At 45.5% G+C, this 19,521-nt stretch overlaps 1 protein-coding gene across 1 annotated transcript in view; it reads right to left on the reverse strand.

Annotated features, from left to right (window-relative positions):
- Window positions 1-19,237, reverse strand: part of LOC135100961 (tyrosine-protein kinase Dnt-like) — a 37,504-nt gene extending 18,267 nt beyond the window's left edge. Inside the window, exons 1-2 of the mRNA XM_064004577.1 lie at window positions 19,177-19,237; window positions 16,043-16,170 (exon numbers count right to left, since the gene is read on the reverse strand). Of these exons, the coding sequence (XP_063860647.1) occupies window positions 16,043-16,170; window positions 19,177-19,237 (189 nt within the window). The remainder of the gene's footprint in view (window positions 1-16,042; window positions 16,171-19,176) is intronic.
- Window positions 19,238-19,521: the final 284 nt, after the last annotated feature.

Below are 19,521 nucleotides of genomic sequence, written 5' to 3' on the forward strand. Positions count from 1 at the left end.
AAAAGGGACAAGTGTAGTGGATGCTTACCAGGTAGAGATAAAGGGGAAGATAAGGTGTTGTTTTCCCAGTCGTCCACAGGTGAGTAAGGAAAGGGAACACCATCCTACATCCTACTTACACGTTTCTTAGCCCTCCACCACACCAAAATACGTCATCATCCTATACCTTCCCTAGATAATGACTAAACTATCCTACGCTGTTCTTAGATAAGCAATGCACTAGGAAGACTTAACACTGACATACACTTCCTGCATACCTATCACACAATCCTGCACAACACACCATCTACATTGTGCTCACATACACACAGCACCATCCTACACGCCACTCGTCTGTACCTTCGGAAAATTTTGACTCCCCTTACGCTAATATATAACATTAAGAAAAAAAAAAAAAAAAAAAACACATGGACTTCCGCAAACAATATTTTTACACGCGGATAAGAAAATGCACTCCACCGCGTCCAGGTGCAGCAAAACAACTAAAATATACAAGATAAAAAGAAAGAGTAGGGTAGAAATAAAGTAAGGTTATATGCCTTTACGTAGTATAATATTAATTATCGCATTACATATTATTTAATATTATTTTCAGCCTGGCAAAAGAGGCAAGAAAGAAGTACTAATGCAAATAGAATGTATACCTTGAACGGCGCAGTCTCATAAAATGTACCACAGTGCTTATTAAAATATACTACTACTTATATTACTAATAAAAGTCTCTCACAAAAGAAAAATGGACGGAGTTTCACCAAAAATATTGTTATTACACAGTTTTTATTATTATTTTTCATTTGTAGTAGTAATAGTGTTATGTTTGTATCATACTTGTTGTTACTATTATTATTATTATTATTATTATTATTATTATTATCATTATTATTATTATTATTACTATTGTTGTTGTTATTGTTGTTGTTGTTGTTGTTAGCGTGCGTTTTCCGAGGCCATTGCAGTAAAGAAAGGAAAATAAATTGAACACTTTCACTCCAAATATACAAACAGATGTATACTCGTAGGTGAACTTATGCAGTGTGGGGAGCGTCTGGTACTTGCGTCAGGCGTCAGCAGAGAGGAGGGAGCTACCTGTACTTACAAGCGACCTGGCGGAAAAGGGGAGTTATACATGGGAGAGAGAGAGAGAGAGAGAGAGAGAGAGAGAGAGAGAGAGAGAGAGAGAGAGAGAGAGAGAGAGAGAGAGAGAGAGAGAGAGAGACTCGTCGCCTGTGAGTGTGAAAATCGTTGCTCTGAAATAAATGTGCAGTGTGTGTGTGTTTGTGTGTGTGTGTGTGTGTGTGTGTGTGTGTGTGTGTGTGTGTGTGTGTGTGTGTGTGTGTGTGTGTGTGTGTGCGCTTGAAACTGGAGACAAGCGACAAAGTGGGGGTAGACTAGGGGGCGGGGAGGAGGAGGAGGAGGAGGAGGAGGAGGAGGAGGAGGAGGAGGAGGAGGAGGAGGAGGAGGAAGAGGAAGAGATGCAGGAGGAGGAGGAGGAGGAGGAGGAGGAGGAGGACAGGGCAGGACAGGGCAGGACAGGTCAGATCGAGGAATATAGGAGGGGGTAGAAGGGACTGGAAGAGCCGATAGAGCCTCCTCATTCTCTCCCCTTGACCCCTCCTCCCCCTTTCCCTGCTCCCTCCTTGCCCTCATCTTCCCTCCCCACCCCTGCCCTGCCTTGCCCCCATCCCACCCTTCCCTCCTCTCTCCCTGGACACATGACCCTGGAGCTGATAACGAGGACACTTTAGTCTTTACAGCTCAAGTGCATAAGGCTGGACATCCCTCGTTACGGAATCATACGATCCCAGGAGTCAGATAACGTTCTTTTATTCTTATTATCTTTCGGTACATATAAAAAGACTAACTCGATATTTGAACGCAAGATGTAATAGGAAATTTTCGTTATTCACACCTGCTCGCTACGTAAGCCCACTTGGGAATACGTAGGGAGGTTGTAAAAGTCGTTTCCATGGATCTGGTAATAACAATGATGAATGGAGCGATAAGGTTCTGGTAACACTGGCGCCACGGATCATTGGTGTCAAGTTTCTGAAGGCTAATCCTCGTTACTAGCACAGGGAGTGAGGGGGAGGGGGTGAGGGATGGAGGCAGGCAGATATGGAAGGCGAGGATGGAAGAAGGGGAGAAGGGAGGGAGCAGGGAAGGGCGGGATGCTACATGGATAAGGGCGGATGTGAGGGAAGGAAGAAGAGGATTGAAAAATTTTAAGTTAAAACGAAATATTTGTTTGGTTGTGGAGTAAAGACAGAGAGAGGAAAGAGAGAGAGAGTTCCTACACTGTCTGGCCACTGACTCATGTTGATAAGTTATGTTTATTCTCTGTCCTGGAAGAAAACAAGTGGTGAGGTAAAGGTGGTGAAGAAAGGAGGGAAGAAAGGAAGAGATGTGGCGGTGAGATACAGACGAAGACGAGTAGGGCGAGGAAAAGAGGGAAACATGAGGCGACTGGATGGAAAGGTTGAGAGAGAGAGAGAGAGAGAGAGAGAGAGAGAGAGAGAGAGAGAGAGAGAGAGAGAGAGAGAGAGAGAGAGAGAGAGAGAGAGAGAGAGAGAGAGAGAGAGGACATAAGAAAGAGCGGTGTGAGGGAAACACTTCCATAAATCCTTGCCTATGATAACCTTCCAGGCGGGGTCAAGCAGTGACCTGACCTTACAGGAGATGGCGTGAGGTGACCACCAGCAGGTCACGTCGATGACACGTCTCCAAACACTCTCTAGAGAAACTGTGGGACTGTGAAGCAAGAGAGAGAGAGAGAGAGAGAGAGAGAGAGAGAGAGAGAGAGAGAGAGAGAGAGAGAGAGAGAGAGAGAGAGAGAGAGAGAGAGAGAGAGTGTGGAGAAAAGGGAGAAGAATGCGGCAATGGTACAGAAAGGAATGGTAGGAGTGTGAGAGGAGGAGAAGGAGGAGGAGGAGGAGGAGGAGGAGGAGGAGGAGGAGGAGGAGGAGGACTCACTCTCATTTCCGGCAGGGGGCGGGCGGTGGAGGCGAGGGGGCAGTTAGCAGGTCGTGGTGGCTTGTTTTGCTTGTTGAGGAGAAGGAGGGAGAGGAAAAAGAGGAGGAAGGAGGAGAAGAAGAAAGAGAAACTGATGGAGATGGAATTGGGAGGAGGAGGAGGAGGAAAAGGAATACAAAGAAATAGAAAGGGGAAAAAATGGAAGATGAGGAAGATGCGATATGAAAGAAGGAAGAAATGAATGGAGGAAGGAAATGTATAGAAAGGAACAAGGAACTGAGCTGGTTAAAGGAAAATAAGGAAAAAAACAACAACTTGAGGCACTTACTCAGACATGCAATAAAATATGGAAAAAAAATGAAGTGCAAATGCAAAACTGAAAAAGAAATAAAGTAGTCTTGGAAGAAAAGAAAGAAAAATGAAGGACGAAAGGAAAAAAGTCAGGAAATGAATTACTGAAGCAAATATTATGACGTTGCCTTGGTTGTGGGAAATGACGTTTCCTTCACCTCCTTCAGTGCTCCTCCTTCCTTCCTTCCTTGCTTACTTTCTTCCTTCCTTCATTTCTCCCCTTCCTTCAGTTTCGCTTTTCTCTTCCACCGTCGTTTTCCTTCCTCTCCTTTCTTACATAACCCTTCCTTCTTTCTTCATTTATCGTCTATCCCCCCTTCATTACTTTCCTTCACTGACCCTCTCTCCTTCCTTAACTAATCCTACCTCTCTCCTTTCTTCATTGACCTTACATGTTCCCTCCGTCACCTCCATCCAACATTTCCGTTTCTCCCTACTTCACCGTTCTAGAATCTCCTTCCTTCTTTCTTTCCTCCTCTTCTATTCCTCTTTCACTTCACCACCTTCATTCCTCCCTTCATTCTCCCTCCCTCCTTCCTTCGCTTCCTCAAAGAGTGTTAGGTTTCCCCGGGCAGAAGACGAAGCCCTTTGGTCAAGCAGTCCTATAATCCGCTATTGGGCTCAGTATTCCCTCCTGAAGGGCTTAACACCCCTTCCGCGCCTCAGCTGACACCCTGCCCGCCAAGCCCCACATCAACACGCGCTGAAACAAAAGCCCTCTCAACCACTACCTGTCCCACGCAGGTATTCCATCAAACTAGTATCAATACCTGCTCATAGGTAATTTTAGACCTCATGAGAAGATGTGTGTCTGTGTGTGGTTTTTCTATACGGTGTTTCAGAGATCAAATTGCAAGAGAGATGAGTACGTTGTCACTGCTCCTTCATGGACTCAGTGAAGTCAATATCACGGCTCGCTTTCTTTCGTCGGCCGGGTGTGCTCTATGTCACGAAGCTCCGCCATTACACAAGAAGTGCTTCGGCAAACAAAGCTCGCTAATGGTTCAGAAACTTATATGAGCGGTCTCGCCAATCAGCCATCGGTAATTGTTCATGAGTGCGCCACTAGACAGCAGTGCACTCACCAAATTAGTTAGGAAACTCGCAAGTAGAGGGCGGCAAAATTGACGAAAGGTTCTGCTTGAAATAAAAGACACAAAGTGCATCTTAGAAATAGCGAAGGGACCGTTGTGTTGCCTCTAGGCCTCTCTAGGGCCCATCACTCAAGGCCTCCCTTCCGATCGCCTCACTGATGGCCGGGGAAGAATAGAGCAGATGGGGGAAAGTGAGAAGAGCGGGAGAGGCGTGGGAGGAGAGGCGCCTGACTGGTGATGATGGCATGTGGTGTTTCCTGAGGTAGATGATGAGGGAGGGGCGCCCTTTTTCTCGCTAACGTGTTCTTGTGTCTGAATGAAAAACACACACACACACACACACACACACACACACACACACACACACACACACACGTATTAGATTATTTACGTGCATGGTGTTGGCAGTCTGCGAGTATGTATGCATGTATGTTTGTATGTATGTATGCATATTAGTATGATGCATTTGTGGAAGATGCCACATACATTACTGCCTTGGAATAAACTTTGCCGGTAAAAGCTTATTCGTGTATATTTTAATAAATTTCTTACTTCTGATGTTTATGCAGGAAAGTATGCATAATTATATAAAGACGCTGAGGAGAAGGAGGAGCAAATGAATGCAACGCAAAGAAAAGTTATGAAATAAAGTGGTTAGAATTAAGAGTGAGCGAAAGAGAGAGAGAGAGAGAGAGAGAGAGAGAGAGAGAGAGAGAGAGAGAGAGAGAGAGAGAGAGGAAGAGCATGATGATGACGAGTAAGCGCATAAGAAATAAATAACTGAAAAGAGGTGAAAAAGAAACAAGAAAAGAACAACAATAGTAAAAGGAGGACAAAGTCGAGGATGATAAGGAGGAGGAGGAGGAGGAGGAGGAGGAGGAGGAGGAGGAGGAGGAGGAGGAGGAGGAGGAGGAAGCGGAGGAGAAAGACGTGTATGCGCGTGGAGGAGGTGGGGGTGGAAATGATGAGCCTGTGTAATGAAGGTCATCGCTTGCCGTAAACCAAGCGTCGGTGGGGAGGCGCTGGCCGGCTGCCTTTGTGTCCCGGCCAATTAGTGCTCCTCAAGCGGCCATTATCACCTCGAATTACATCCCCGCGCTTATCTGGACAGCCGCCGCTAAGATAGGAGCCGCTGGAACAGTGCCCCGTGGAGACATTAGGCGGCTCTTCCCGAATCCAGGAACCTCCACAGCACCCCAGGCGACCAGGACACGACCAGGAGGAGGAGGAGGAGGTGGAAGAAGAGGAGGAAGAGGAGGAGGATATATGTGACACCAACGATAAGACTTAAACAAAGCAAGGAAATAGTTTCCTCGGAACAAGACACGATTATGCCCCGAATGAGACAACAAAGACGAAGACAAAACCAGCACGAATATTTTTTTTACTTTTTTTCTTTTATTAAAGCCGCAAGACAAGACAGCCTGACCTCGACGAGCTAGTAATGGTGATGCGGTGACAACCACACCAACATGACTGCGAATGTGAGACGTGCATCGCGGTGTGACATTACTACCGTCACTACTAACTATTACTGCTGCTCTTTAGTTACTGTTCCTATTCTTGCTGTGGCTGGTGGCGGTGGCGGTGGCGGTAATACTACTACTACTACTACTACTACTACTACTACTACTACTACTACTACTACTACTACTATTACCACCACCACTACTACCACTACTACTACTACTACCACTACTACTACTACTACCACTACTACTACTACTAGAAGTTACAAGAAACTGCAAAATAAGAGTCGTCCTCCTCCTCCTCTTCCTCCTCCTCCTCCTTTTCCCTGTGATCCTCCTATCTCCACTCTTTTCCTCAACAAAAATAAAATAATCGTTCAACAATAAATAGAGAAAAGAAAACACTGAGGCGAGGTAGGAAACAAATTACCAGTCACCTGGCCATTAAACACCTCCGACTCCTGCCGGGAGAGTGAAAACATGTAAAAAAAAAAATTGTTTCTCGATTGATCACGCGTGTTTGAGAGAGAGAGAGAGAGAGAGAGAGAGAGAGAGAGAGAGAGAGAGAGAGAGAGAGAGAGAGAGAGAGAGAGAGAGAGAGAGTGTTACATCTCAATAGCTTTCCTTTCCCCTCACTTCTATTAAAGCACTATTACTACTTTTCAACTTGAGCTTATTATTAATTCCATCCCATGTCCCTTTCTTCTCTCTTTCCATCTTCCTTCCTTCCTTCCTTCCTTCCTTCCTTCCTTCCTTCCTTCCTTCCTTCCTTCCTTCCTTCCTGTCTCCTGCTCTGCCTGCTTTGTGTTCTTAATGAGGGATCACTATTTATTACCTCTTATGGCTTTCTGATTTTCCTGGACGTGTGTGTGTGTGTGTGTGTGTGTTTAAAGCTTGGGAACCTTCTACATTTGATCTATTTATTTATTTATTTGTTTACTTATTTATTTATATGTTTCAATCATTATTAACATCTTTACAGTGATATGCAATGACGATGGTTAAGTTAGCATTTCACCTACACATGTTTTAGTCGGAAAAAGGCAAACAAGTACTCACATTTCATCTTTAAAGTATTTTTCTCCCTAAATCAGCGTTTTTTTCATTCAGTAACTCGGTGAGATCAGTCTTGCTGCTTGAAAGATTTGGTCATATTTTTCCTTTATAACGCACAAAATATTCTGGCGAGGGCATAAGAACTGATAAAAACCTAATAAAAAAAAGGTAATAAAACTGTCCTTAATTCTCGCTCTTCCCCCATAAAAAGTGAACACTAAATGGATAATTGCTTTTTACTAATAGCGTTGATGGGGGGATGAAAGAAAATGCAGTTTATTTTTCAACCTAAAACGAAAGAAAAAGAGTGAATACAAATTGTCAATGAAACAGGGAAAGGCAGTACAAAGAAGGATGGACGTCCCACCAGCCGATCCTTCCGGGACATAAAAATAAATGTCTGGTGATCTACACTTTCAGGAAAAAAAAAAAAAAAAGGAGAGGGACGTAAGAAATATCCTCTCATTCAAGAAAGGGATCACCATTCTTGGAAGGAAAGGAGGGTGGGAGGGTGATGAGGGGGATGGGGAGAGATGGAGTGGTGAGGAAGGTGTGGAATGGTGAATGAAGAGAAGAGGGAAGGGTGAGTGAGGTAATGGAAGGAAGCTGAGAAATAGGAAGGGAAGAGAAAAGGAAGGAAGATAGAAGATATTTGAGAGAGAGAGAGAGAGAGAGAGAGAGAGAGAGAGAGAGAGAGAGAGAGAGAGAGAGAGAGAGAGAGAGAGAGAGAGAGAGAGATGACGCAGGCATAAATGGATGGTGGAACTGAATGACACTAAAACGGAAAAAAGTTGTGTGAGCAAAAAATAAAGAAAGTGAGTCTGAAAAAAACAAACTTGAAATGAATAAAATGAAAAAAATGAAAATGAAAATAAAAGGGCAACCACCATTCTCTCTCTCTCTCTCTCTCTCTCTCTCTCTCTCTCTCTCTCTCTCTCTCTCTCTCTCTCTCTCTCTCTCTCTCTCTCTCTCTCAGAAAAGGGAGAGGGAGCGTTGATAATTTTTGGCACCACCGACAAAGGACTTTTCACAATCTCCGTCTCGCCTCGCTGGAGAGAGAGAGAGAGAGAGAGAGAGAGAGAGAGAGAGAGAGAGAGAGAGAGAGAGAGAGAGAGGGGTGTGTGTGTGTGTGTGTATCGGGCAACATCCTTTCATTGCCGTCATTCATTGGTGTCATTCAAGCGATCGTCGTAAGCGAGGGAAGGAAGGGGAAACAAGAGGAAGAGAAAGGAAAGAGAAAATTAAGGAAGACAGTGAAATCTTTAAGGCGAAACGGGACCTTCCTTCTTTATCTCAATTCTTTTCCTGGGATGTAAAAAGGAAAAAGAGAAAAAGAGGTGTAGGTGGGGGGAGGATTGAATGTAAAGAAATCATCACCGTGAAATCTTGCGAGAAAGTCTAGTATTTTATTTTTTTTTTATCAGGAGATATTTTGTACATTACGTTCAGGGAAGGAAAATCAATGAGTTACAAAAAAGTATATAATAAAAAGTTTACTCAAGCGTACTATGTAGCAGAAGACTTTATAAAGTATATGTGAATGTATATATGTATAATGGTAATATGCATCCGTACATATTTGTAACTAAGTGTATTTTAATACAGCGCCCATTTATACTAGGGAGGGAAGGTACAAGACATTATTCGTATACTTGGTCGGGCGTTGGACGAGACAGCACGGTTAGAGGTGGTAGATATATGTATAGCTAAACCAAGAGAGAGAGAGAGAGAGAGAGCGCTTCTTAGTAATGACATTCTTCCCTCCCCTTGTCCGGTAGCTACGTGAAGCTCGTCAAAGAGAGTGCTCGAGCTGATGAAGCTTTGGGCGAAGCGTCTCGAGTGTTGCGTGAGTGTGAGTGCGGGATTAGCTGAGACCCGACTTCGATTTTATTTTTTTTCGTCTTGTCAATACAGAAAGAAAACTCGTGTTTTTATGTTGATAGTATTTTTTCAGAGATCTGGCATTTTTTAAGTACAGAGAAGTAGGGAAGTAGTAAATGGTCTGCGAAAGCAGCAACAACAACAACAACAACAACAACAACAACAACAACAACAACAACAACAACAACAACAACAAACAGCAACAGCAACAAACCAACAAGAATGATAACAACAACGATAATAATAATAATAAAAATAGTAATAATGCGTAATTCAAGTTTATTCGTCTTACATATGTAATTATGGGTAAATATCAGTAATGAATGATAAGAACGTACGTAATGTATGCATACAATGATATAATGTATGCCAATAGCAATTATGAAGCAGACTGTGTATATCAATGAACCCCACCGAGCCAAGGTAATGAAGGAAGGGAGAGGAGGAAGAGGAGGAGGAAGGAAGGAAAAAAAGAAAGAGTAAATGATACAGGAATGTAATGAAATAAGTAAGAAGTGGACATACAAACAAAATATAATAACTGGGCGCAAAAATAAAGAGAAAAAGAGAAAACTGAATGAGGAAGATACATGAAAAGTCTATGACCACCAACAAACCAACACACACACACACACACACACACACACACACACACACACAAATTGGAGGCGGTAGAGCTTGTCCATCTTAACGAGGAACTTGCCGACACCTTCCTGATTAACTCCCAGTGCAGTATAGAATGAGAGAGAGAGAGAGAGAGAGAGAGAGAGAGAGAGAGAGAGAGAGAGAGAGAGAGAGAGAGAGAGAGAGAGAGAGAGAGAGAGAGAGAGCTGCATCCGCGAAATCGCTCATGTTTTGTGTTCCTGAATTTTTTAATGCATATTTTTAGTACTGATATTATGTACTCTCTCTCTCTCTCTCTCTCTCTCTCTCTCTCTCTCTCTCTCTCTCTCTCTCTCTGTGGTTGAAGGTGGATGTAGAAATGGATACTTAGATGGGTGTGGAGATGGGAGTGGGGATGGGATGGAAATGGGGATGGGAGATGCATGTAGGATGAGCTAGGCGGGGCGAATGTCAGGGGCTGGTAGGAGTGGTGGTGGTGGTTCGGCCGGTTCGGGCCTAGCGTGTTTGCCTTCGCCGGGATTATCTTCGCTGGGAGAGAAAACAGATTGTGGTTCCTTTTTTAGCATTAGCGAGCGGCCCCGCCAATCGTCCGGGCTATGAATACATATTGGCTCATGCATTTTTCTCGTGTGTCGCCTCGTTCACCTTTCATACGCGATGACCTGTTGTTGCTGCTGCTGCTACATCTGCAATCACGCGATGTGGACCTGTTTTTTTTTCCCCTTCTTTTTTTGTCTTTCGTTTCCCCGATATTTCATTATTGTGCTGTGTGGCCAGAATCCTCATGGTGCCTCAGTGGCCAGGTATACAGGTGGTCATGGGGCGCGGCGGGGAGGTGGACGGGAGCAGTAACTTAATGGTGGCAGGGACAAGTAAGCTTGGCCTTCCAGCCCCTCAGGTAGCAAGCACACGGCACTGGTATCCCGCAGGAGTAGAAGAGCAACACACACACACACACACACACACACACACACACACATAGACATAGATATTGAGAGAACATCGGATTAATTTTTAGCGTGTGTGTGCGTGTGTGTGTGTGTGTGTGTGTGTGTGTGTGTGTGTGTGTGTGTGTGTGTGTGTGTGTGTGTGTGTGTGTGTGTGTGTGATTTGTTTTATCGAAAGGACACACACACACACACACACACACACACACACACACACACACACACACACACACACACACACACACACACACACACACACACAAACACAAACAGAAATAGAAACACACACACAAAGACTAAAAATTAATCCCGATGTTTTCTCAATATCTATATCGTCTGTGTGTGTGTGTGTGTGTGTGTGTGTGTGTGTTTCCTTTCGATAAAAATCCTTTTGCAAATAGTGGTAGATAACCTCGTATACGTAGTGAAAGAAGTGTCAAGTATTATATTCATAATATAATACTGTAATGTTATATTTATTCTAAGACAATATCATCTTTTTTTTTGCAGGTGAGTCAGTGAAAGGATTTTCCCTCGTGATGTTTCACGTCACGGAAATCCAAGTCGTCAGGCCTTGGTGTTTTAAATTGACAAGGAAAAGGGTCTTTGTTTTGTGGTGCTGACAAGTGCTAGTGACTAGTATGAGAACGGCAGTACCAGACATATATTGCCATTAGGTGTGGAAGTAAGGCAGATAAACACTGTATGTTTCCTTTAATCGTCCGCCTAAAATAGCAACTTCGAAAAAAAAAAATAGATGGGAGGTGATAACCAAAAGAAGTCTGTGGTTATCTGAAATCTCCAGACCCCAGACTTCAAACCCTGGACGCTAAATAGTGCATGGAATGGGCTTTGTAAAAGGTAAGAGTGATATCTCAGTTACAAGCAATATGAGCATTTTTTCGTCTCCGTTGCTGGTTCCTCCATAGTCAACCTTTAATACACGTGATAATTTTTTTCAGCGTTACTGAGGAAATGCTAATGATGCATGGTAATGAGGCTGGAGCTCACTCCTTCACAAGGTTTGAAAATACTATATTTCCTATACGAACACTGACCTACCTTCTTCAGCTTCTTCCTAGGCAGCTTCAATAGGGGCATTGAGGGTGAGGGGGAGGAAAGGGGAGTACGTAAAGAGAGGCGATGAACAACAGGGCACGGCAGGGCGGATAACGAGTATCAGAGGAAACAGTCTTTTAAACATTGTTTATTCATACAGAGAAATTGTCCGAGTGACACAAAAATAGAGTGAAGGCAGTCCTCTGTTACAGAGCAAGAGAAAACAGGATGCCGGCCTTGATAACAACTGAGACTAACTCAAACATAATTATTTCACAATGTTAATAAAAATCACGTTAGTAACAGCGATAAAAATACCACCGACCAGCACCGCAGAGGCACCACAGCACGCACCTGTGTGAAAAAAAAAAAGCGTAATAAAAGATATGACATTACAAGAAAAGCGAGTAGCGATCAGTGACTGCGCAATCCCTGTGTATAAGTCGAGATATAATTTTATATAATTAATTAAAAAGCACAACAAACGACAAAATCGCCCATACGTTTACAGTAGTTAAAGGGTGAATGGTAGCTGTAGTGAGCAGGGTTGAATGACGGGAGGAGGAGCAGGGGGATGAAGAACAGGGGAGAGGAACTGAGGAAAGCTGCTAAGGGGCTGGAGCTGAGGTGGGGGACTGGGGTAAGGGACTGGGGTAAGGAACTAACATGAGTATCTAGAGTTAGGCATTGAATGAAGGAACTTGGATAACGGTTAGGGGTGAGGGAATAGGGTGCAGAGATAGACTGAGATGCTGGGGGGTAAGGAGCTGGGGGGATGAGAGCAACTGGGATGAGGGAGAGGATGGTGGCTGTTGTGTAGGTCGTAATGGTGGTATTTATTGCTACCATTAATATTTTTCCCTCTGTGGCCACCGCGGTATTTCCCAGAAGTGCTGTACATTTCCTCAAGCTGACGTCGTTCCCTCTTGATTATCTTCCATCGGCGGTAAGGGAAGCCCGAGAATATTTCGTCGGTATATCACGTAGTGGACTGTGTGACTTTGCTTGTTGTTTGTGACTCAATATCTTTTCACGTTTTCCTACTGATTCTGTTATTTGCCCCGTAAGTTTGGGCGCAATTATTGGGTCAACAAAACTTGCCGGGAAAAGCAGCGGTGGTCGGTGATAGAAAAGTCAAGGAATGTAAATATCTGTGATCGAGAAAGAGGGTCGTTGTCCGAACAAACAAACAGTAGTTAGACCGTGTTTGCCCCCAAGGAACAGTTTCTCTCTCTCTCTCTCTCTCTCTCTCTCTCTCTCTCTCTCTCTCTCTCTCTCTCTCTCTCTCTCTCTCTCTCTCTCTCTCTCTCATCCTTTTTCCATTCTTTTTTGGTCTTTCTTACTACTAACTATTCTTGCCTTTCTGATATCTTCTCATACTAACCTTTACCTTTCCCTTCCTCGTTCCTTCATCGCCACCACAAACAAAGCAGTCCTTCCCTTCTTTTTCTACTCTGCCTTTCATCTTGCCATCCATCCTTTGCAATTCCCTGTCCCATTCTCATTCCTACCCTCTTCCCTCGCTGTCCCTTCTATCCCTCAGCCCTGGCAATAAGAAGGCATCCCCTCCATTCTCTCACCCCTACTCCTCTCCTCATCCCCGCTGGACAGTCTGCAGTCATCCCCTCGTCCCCCATCCCCCGTCTCCCACATGCGGTCTGTTTACCCTCGCCTCACACGGTGCTGCCATCTGTTGACACTATCGGCAGCATCGGTGTTTGTCGCACCTCCTGTTTTTCCCACGTCATCAGACACCCAGTGCCCCTCCTCCTTCTCTCCCTCCTCTTTCCTTTACATCTCAGCTCCTCTTGTCCTTTTCCTCCCCTCCTTCCTTATATAGGTGATGATCGCTAAATGGGAGGGGACGGACAGTGGGAACAAGATAAGTCTCTGCCATAGAGTTCGTTGCCAACATGTTTCCTCCCTCTCACGAAATGGAGAACCGAGTGACTGAATTGGCTCCTTCGTATTCCGTTTTCTGTTTGGATCTGAGTTATGCTGGAGTGACTGATCGTCGTCGTCGCCGCCTCCTTCGTGATTTATCTTCAGGGAGCTACTGGTATTTATTTGGTGGTGGTGGTTTATGATATCTAGTGTGTATCCTCAGGGTCGTATTGTATCGGAAAGTGGTTGCAGGTGGTAATGGCTCTTCAGATATGCAGATGACGTGCCCGCATCGACTCCTCCTAAGTGATGCACCTCGTGGTCGTATTTATCGCTCCTCCTACTCTGCCTCCCTTCCACCTTCCCTTCCCGGACCTCTCTATCTGCTCCTCTCCTCCCCTCCTCCCAACTCAAACATCACTCCCCTTATCCATCCCTCCCTCATCCAGTCAGTGCCTCATTCTCTTCTCCTCCTCCTCCAGGTTCGCAAAACTTAAGAGAAACATGGACTGATACCTTGGCTGTTAGGTGTGTGTGTGTGTGTGTGTGTGTGTGTGTGTGTGTGTGTGTGTGTGTGTGTGTGTGTACTGATCCAGAATGTGCTGAACAGTTAATAATATACCTCATTTGTTGTTCTAGTCTTTACGGCATTATTTTGCAAGTTTGCCCGTGGAACAGTGGTAACCTGAGACGGGCAGACTTGTAAAACTCTACCGTCTCTACTACTACTACTACTACTACTACTACTACTACTACTACTACTACTACTGCTTCCACTAAGCCGTACTTCACTTATCCAATACAACCCGAGACGAACAAAAAGAAGACGCTACAGCACAACCTTGATTAACACAGCAACAATGCACTCGATAAGCATATTATTACCACGAACTGGGGAGGAAGACGACGACGACAACAACAACAACAACATGAAAACCTCCCAAACACCAAGAGAAGATTAATATATTTCAGGTATATTTCTTCCCTTCACCCTCAACACACCTTTTCCCCCTTGTTCTTTAGCGCCCCAAATTCTCTCTCTCTCTCTCTCTCTCTCTCTCTCTCTCTCTCTCTCTCTCTCTCTCTCTCTCTCTCTCTCTCTCTCTCTCTCTCTCTCTCTCTCCCGAAGACATGCACCGGATTAGAAGTCGTACAATGCTGTCTTTGGTAAACATCCCGAGGGTGGACGGACGCACTCTCGGGGACTCCTCGTGGTGCTGTAAACCTGCCCGACACAACCCTCTTGGTGGGGATGGGGGAGGGGGAGGGGACGGAAGTTATCAGGTCTAGGGGATGGGGAGTTTGGAGGGGGAGGATGGAAGGGAATGGAGGGTTCATTATCGGATGGTGGTGGTGAGGGGGTGGGGTGTGTAGTACAGGGGAGCGGTGATGGTGAGGGGGGAGTGGGGTTGGGAGGGTGATAGGTGTCGGGGTTGGTTGCTGGCGAACAGACCTAAGTAAACAGCCTCGAGAGCATCACCGCTAGAGAGAGAGAGAGAGAGAGAGAGAGAGAGAGAGAGAGAGAGAGAGAGAGAGAGAGAGAGAGAGAGAGTTTGACAGGAAACAGGTAGAAACACGAATAAGAGGAGGAGGTAAGGAGGAAGGCAGAGAAAGGCTAAAGGGAAGAGTAGCCAGCCAGCCAGCCAGCCACCCGGGGCGAGGCTGCGGCCCAGATGGAGGAAAACACGTTGACTACAAACAAGAGAAAACAAGTCGGAGAGTCAAGATCTAATGAGACTGTCACGGTAATCAAACCAAACCTAACCTTACCTGAGAGTGTTGAAGGAGAAACACTTCTGCCTGCACCTCCACTACACTGAAAGGGCCCTAGTTAAAGTTACACGGTTTTTAAGGATGTTTTTACGGTTTTAGCGACAGATTAAGAAGATTTCTACATTAGTAACAGGAGAAAGTCTTAAAAACAGGCTTATGATCTATGTGGCCTTTGAAAACAGTCGTGGTGAAAGAGCAAAGCGTTTCTGAATACGCGCCTGGCACTTTGGAGAGAAGGAAACACTATTCACTTTCTTGAGTGACGAGCGAATATGGTGAGTGACTAAGATGGCGTCACTCTATAAAAACAGGGAGCATTACATCATGGCATTACTTCCTGAACTATTAGTGATGCCTCGCCTCCTGTCAAGGTTAACCAGTAAGTAAGGGAGTCTGGTGAGACCTTTGGCGAGGGATGAAAACGTGTGCTTCGTGCTACACTAAAATTGCTGCGTTTACGAGAGGTTTTGTGATCACCCTTAAATTTACGATAAGCGTGCTTGTTGCCCACACTCAAGACTCAAGGCCGTGGGCATGTGTAGCAACGCTGTTTTCACCGAATACAGATTATTTCATGGTGGTGGCGAAAACTGAGATGATAGATTACATCCGTAAAAGCACAGGAAGCAATGATTACTGGAGGCCAAGTTTTCTTTTCAGCAGATGGTGTGTAATATTTTCTACGTACAATAATTTCACTGACAAATCAAACGTAAACAATCTAAAGAGTCATTGCTGCACTAATGATAATAATAATGATACGAAGCAATATCATCAATTTCATTCTTTGGAGGCATAGACAGCTTAATACAAAATCAATTAACAGCGGGAGTGCCACCTGATAATTACTAATCATAGGTAAAAATAATCACACAGTATGCGCGGCTCAACAGCAGCCAGGTGATGGTTAGTGCACGGTGGTGAATGTACTCACAGGCTTCTTGGTGAGCGCCTGCCATTTGAAGTAGAGGCGGTGCACGTTGGCGGCCACGGGCACCCTCCAGTTCAGGGCGTAATCGTTCACCACGCCCTCACGCACATAGTAGAGCTCCGCCGTCAATCCTGCGGGTAAAGGGAGGAAGAATTTCAGTTATATAGAATTACATAGGTTAGCCAAACAGCAGCAGAATTCTCGATCCTTGCATGGCTGTTCAGAGACTCACTCTGCTTGGTGGAGAGATTGAGCAGTGTTATAGTGGAAGGCCCCTGATGCCATTTGAAGTGTTGAAACTCTTATCACATCATTGCAGGAAAAAATATCGTTCTTACTTGCCTTCATTAAATCTTAACCTTTTGTAATGAACCTAATTTATATCTTAATAGAAAGGGAAAAGAAAAAAAAAAAGAGGAAGTGAGGCAATTTCCATCAAACTGTCATGACGTAGAAAAATTACACATGAAAGAAAAATAAGAAAAAACCTTCCTCAGTTTGTTCTGGTTTTTGTGACGAAACGAGCCGTGAATTTTTTTTTTTTCCATTCTTTCTTTCTTTGGGTGATTCGTCCGCCCTATTCTTTATTTTGAAGTGAGATGAAGGAAGGGAAAATCTGACAGGTCCAAGATTAATGTTCGCACTCGGCTGTCATCCGCACTCTTGCTGCCCGCTGGTATTTATCTCCCTTAAAATGCCACGGTCTCTGCCTCTCCTCTCCACCCCGTCCCGCCTGACCACCCAGCCACTCTCTCTCCTCCTTGCTTCTCACACACTGTTGTAAGGAGCTGTTGTGTTTTGTGGCCCATAAATTACCAGAAAATTGTCCCTCCTCCTCCTCCTCCTCCTCCTCCTCCTCCTCCTATCGTAAGTAAGAGTCCCGCCCGAGGCACAGCAAAGAGACAGTGCCAGACCAACACCGTACCACGTGCCTGTTTAGATCATGGTGTCCAGACGGCACTAAAATTACCGCCAGGAACAGACGCACTGACAGACTGGCGGCTGGAGATTTTTATGGTGGCGCCCCTACGTCCGCTTCCCCGTCACGCCAACCAGATAGAGGCAGGCCATGTGGCGGGGTGCTCGAGGCGGCGGCACGCACTTGACACGCGCTGCCCATGAGAAGAGGAGATGAAGGAAGAGGTGTGGGGGGAGGGGAAGAGGAGGGTCTGGACGCAAGTCTGTCCCTCTTCCTCTCTCCCCTGCTAGATATACACACGCACGGATCAGCTCCCCTGCACGCCTCCCCTGCACCTCTGCGTCTGCTCGCCATGCACATATCCATTCCCGTAATCAGAGCCAGTACCATCCATTCCGCAATAAGGCAAATGCTGATCTGAATTCCAGCCAGGTAACGTATATAGGGCCATTTTATGTTATTACCGGCCACTCTAAATATTAGCTGAGCGCCCCCGCTCGTAATATACGGCGAGAGATAAAACAGTTGTTTACTCGCCGGTGAGGAATGTCCGGCGGGGAGGCGAGGCTCGGGTGTAAAAGTGTGAGCGCATCGACAGGGTGTAGGAAACGTGCTGCTACTGTTGCCTCATGTGTGTGTGTGTGTGCGTGTGTGTGTGTGTTTCTATAAGTGAGCTAGAATCTTGTAATTGGCTTCCGAGGTGATACGCCTTTTGAAAGATCAATGCACGGTGATAGGGTAGGAAGAAGTCGGACATGAGAACAGAAAGAGGAAAAGAAAGAGGAACTAGAGGAGGAGGAAGAAGAGAGAGAAAAAAGAACAGGAAGAAGAGGCGGAGGAAAAGGAGAAAAAAAAAAAAAACGGTAGCCAACTAATCACATTCTTTTTTTCCTCGCGTGTGACCTTCGATGTCTTGTCGCGCACCTCGCTTGCCGACTCACCTGGCGTGCCCTCTCGTGGCCCTGACTCCACCCTCCCTCCTTCACATCCACACCACACGCATCCGCACGTCTCACCCAAACCTTCCACCTAATAACCTACATATGTCTCCCTTCCCTCCCACACTTTCCCCCTCGCTTCGCATGACCCCTTAACACCTGTCCATTATAAACCTGCCCCTTCACCCATCTGTCCTCCTAGCATACCTGTGCGTCTCCCCAGCTCTTCATCACGTACACCTGTCGAGTTCCACACCTGGTCTGGAATTGCAAACTGCCCTCCTTTCTTTCCTGGTCATAATTCGGCGCCTACTTGATTCTCCACCTCCACCACCACCACCATCGCCACCATGTTACCTTGACCCCTCCCTCCGTCGGTACCGCTACGCCCCTCAGGCTTCAGGTAATCAAGCAACACCTGTCAGCAAAAAATTACCTGCAAGAAGTAGTAATCCTCATAGGGCAGTTGTGATTAAGGTATGGGGGGGTTGGTGTCACTTCCTCCTTCCTTCCTTGATTCCCTTCCTTTCAGCGTGTTACTAACTTGTTTCTGACCCGCAGCTTGACTCTCGTGGTCTCTCATTTGAAGGTCGTTGCTCTACTCTCTGCCTCTCCCTCTCCCTCCCTTTCCTTTCCTTTTATTTCTCTTTCTCTCCTCTTCTTTTTCCCTCTCCTCTCCTTACCTTCCCCGCTCATCTGTCTCCTTTTCTGTGCCTTTCCCTTCCCTTCAACTTCTCTTTTTCCTCATCTTTTCCCTCTCCTCTCCTTACCTTCCTCGCTCATCCTCCCTCCCCTTCCCCACACTTCTCCCCTCCTCTCTCTTAGTCATTGTCATGTTCATCTCGGCATTTACTCTTGACGCCCACAACCTTCATGAATAGACGAACATGATGAAGCGAGACGTGAAGGACGCTTCATTGGCAGCATCATCCCCTTTTCCTCCTCACTCTCTTCCCCTTCCTCCTCCGCCGCCTCGTCCTGAAAGATCGTAAAGGCGACTCACCAACATGGCGACGTTACGACATAGAACGTAAGGGGAAGTTCGAATCACTAGTGTATTTTTTTTTTCTTTTTTTTGCCTCTCAGACCAGAAGTGAGTCTTTGATGTTCTCTCCTGCCATGACTCTCGTGTTTCTTTTTGTGTCTTGTATTTATCCGTATGACCGCCTACACTGCACTGTGCTATTCCTGTTATTTCCTGGAGAGAGAGAGAGAGAGAGAGAGAGAGAGAGAGAGAGAGAGAGAGAGAGAGAGAGAGAGAGAGAGAGAGAGAGAGAGACCTCGGGCATAACCCTCAAACACATATGGGTTGGGTTCCCGGACTGCCTTCCGGTCCCTCATTAAGACGTATTATAGTAAGGTAAATATATATGCAGGTGAGGTGGGAATTCAATTTGCCACGTGTTTCTCTCTCTCTCTCTCTCTCTCTCTCTCTCTCTCTCTCTCTCTCTCTCTCTCTCTCTCTCTCTCTCTCTCTCTCTCTCATACCTTCATTAAGCAAGGTCATTTCGTTTTGGCCTTACAATTAGCCTTTATTGTTTACGTCTTAAGAGACTTGATTACCTATGCAGGATCTCTCTCTCTCTCTCTCTCTCTCTCTCTCTCTCTCTCTCTCTCTCTCTCTC

The sequence above is a fragment of the Scylla paramamosain genome, chromosome 5 (assembly GCF_035594125.1).
Source record: "Scylla paramamosain isolate STU-SP2022 chromosome 5, ASM3559412v1, whole genome shotgun sequence".
Taxonomy (NCBI): Eukaryota; Metazoa; Arthropoda; class Malacostraca; order Decapoda; family Portunidae; genus Scylla; species Scylla paramamosain.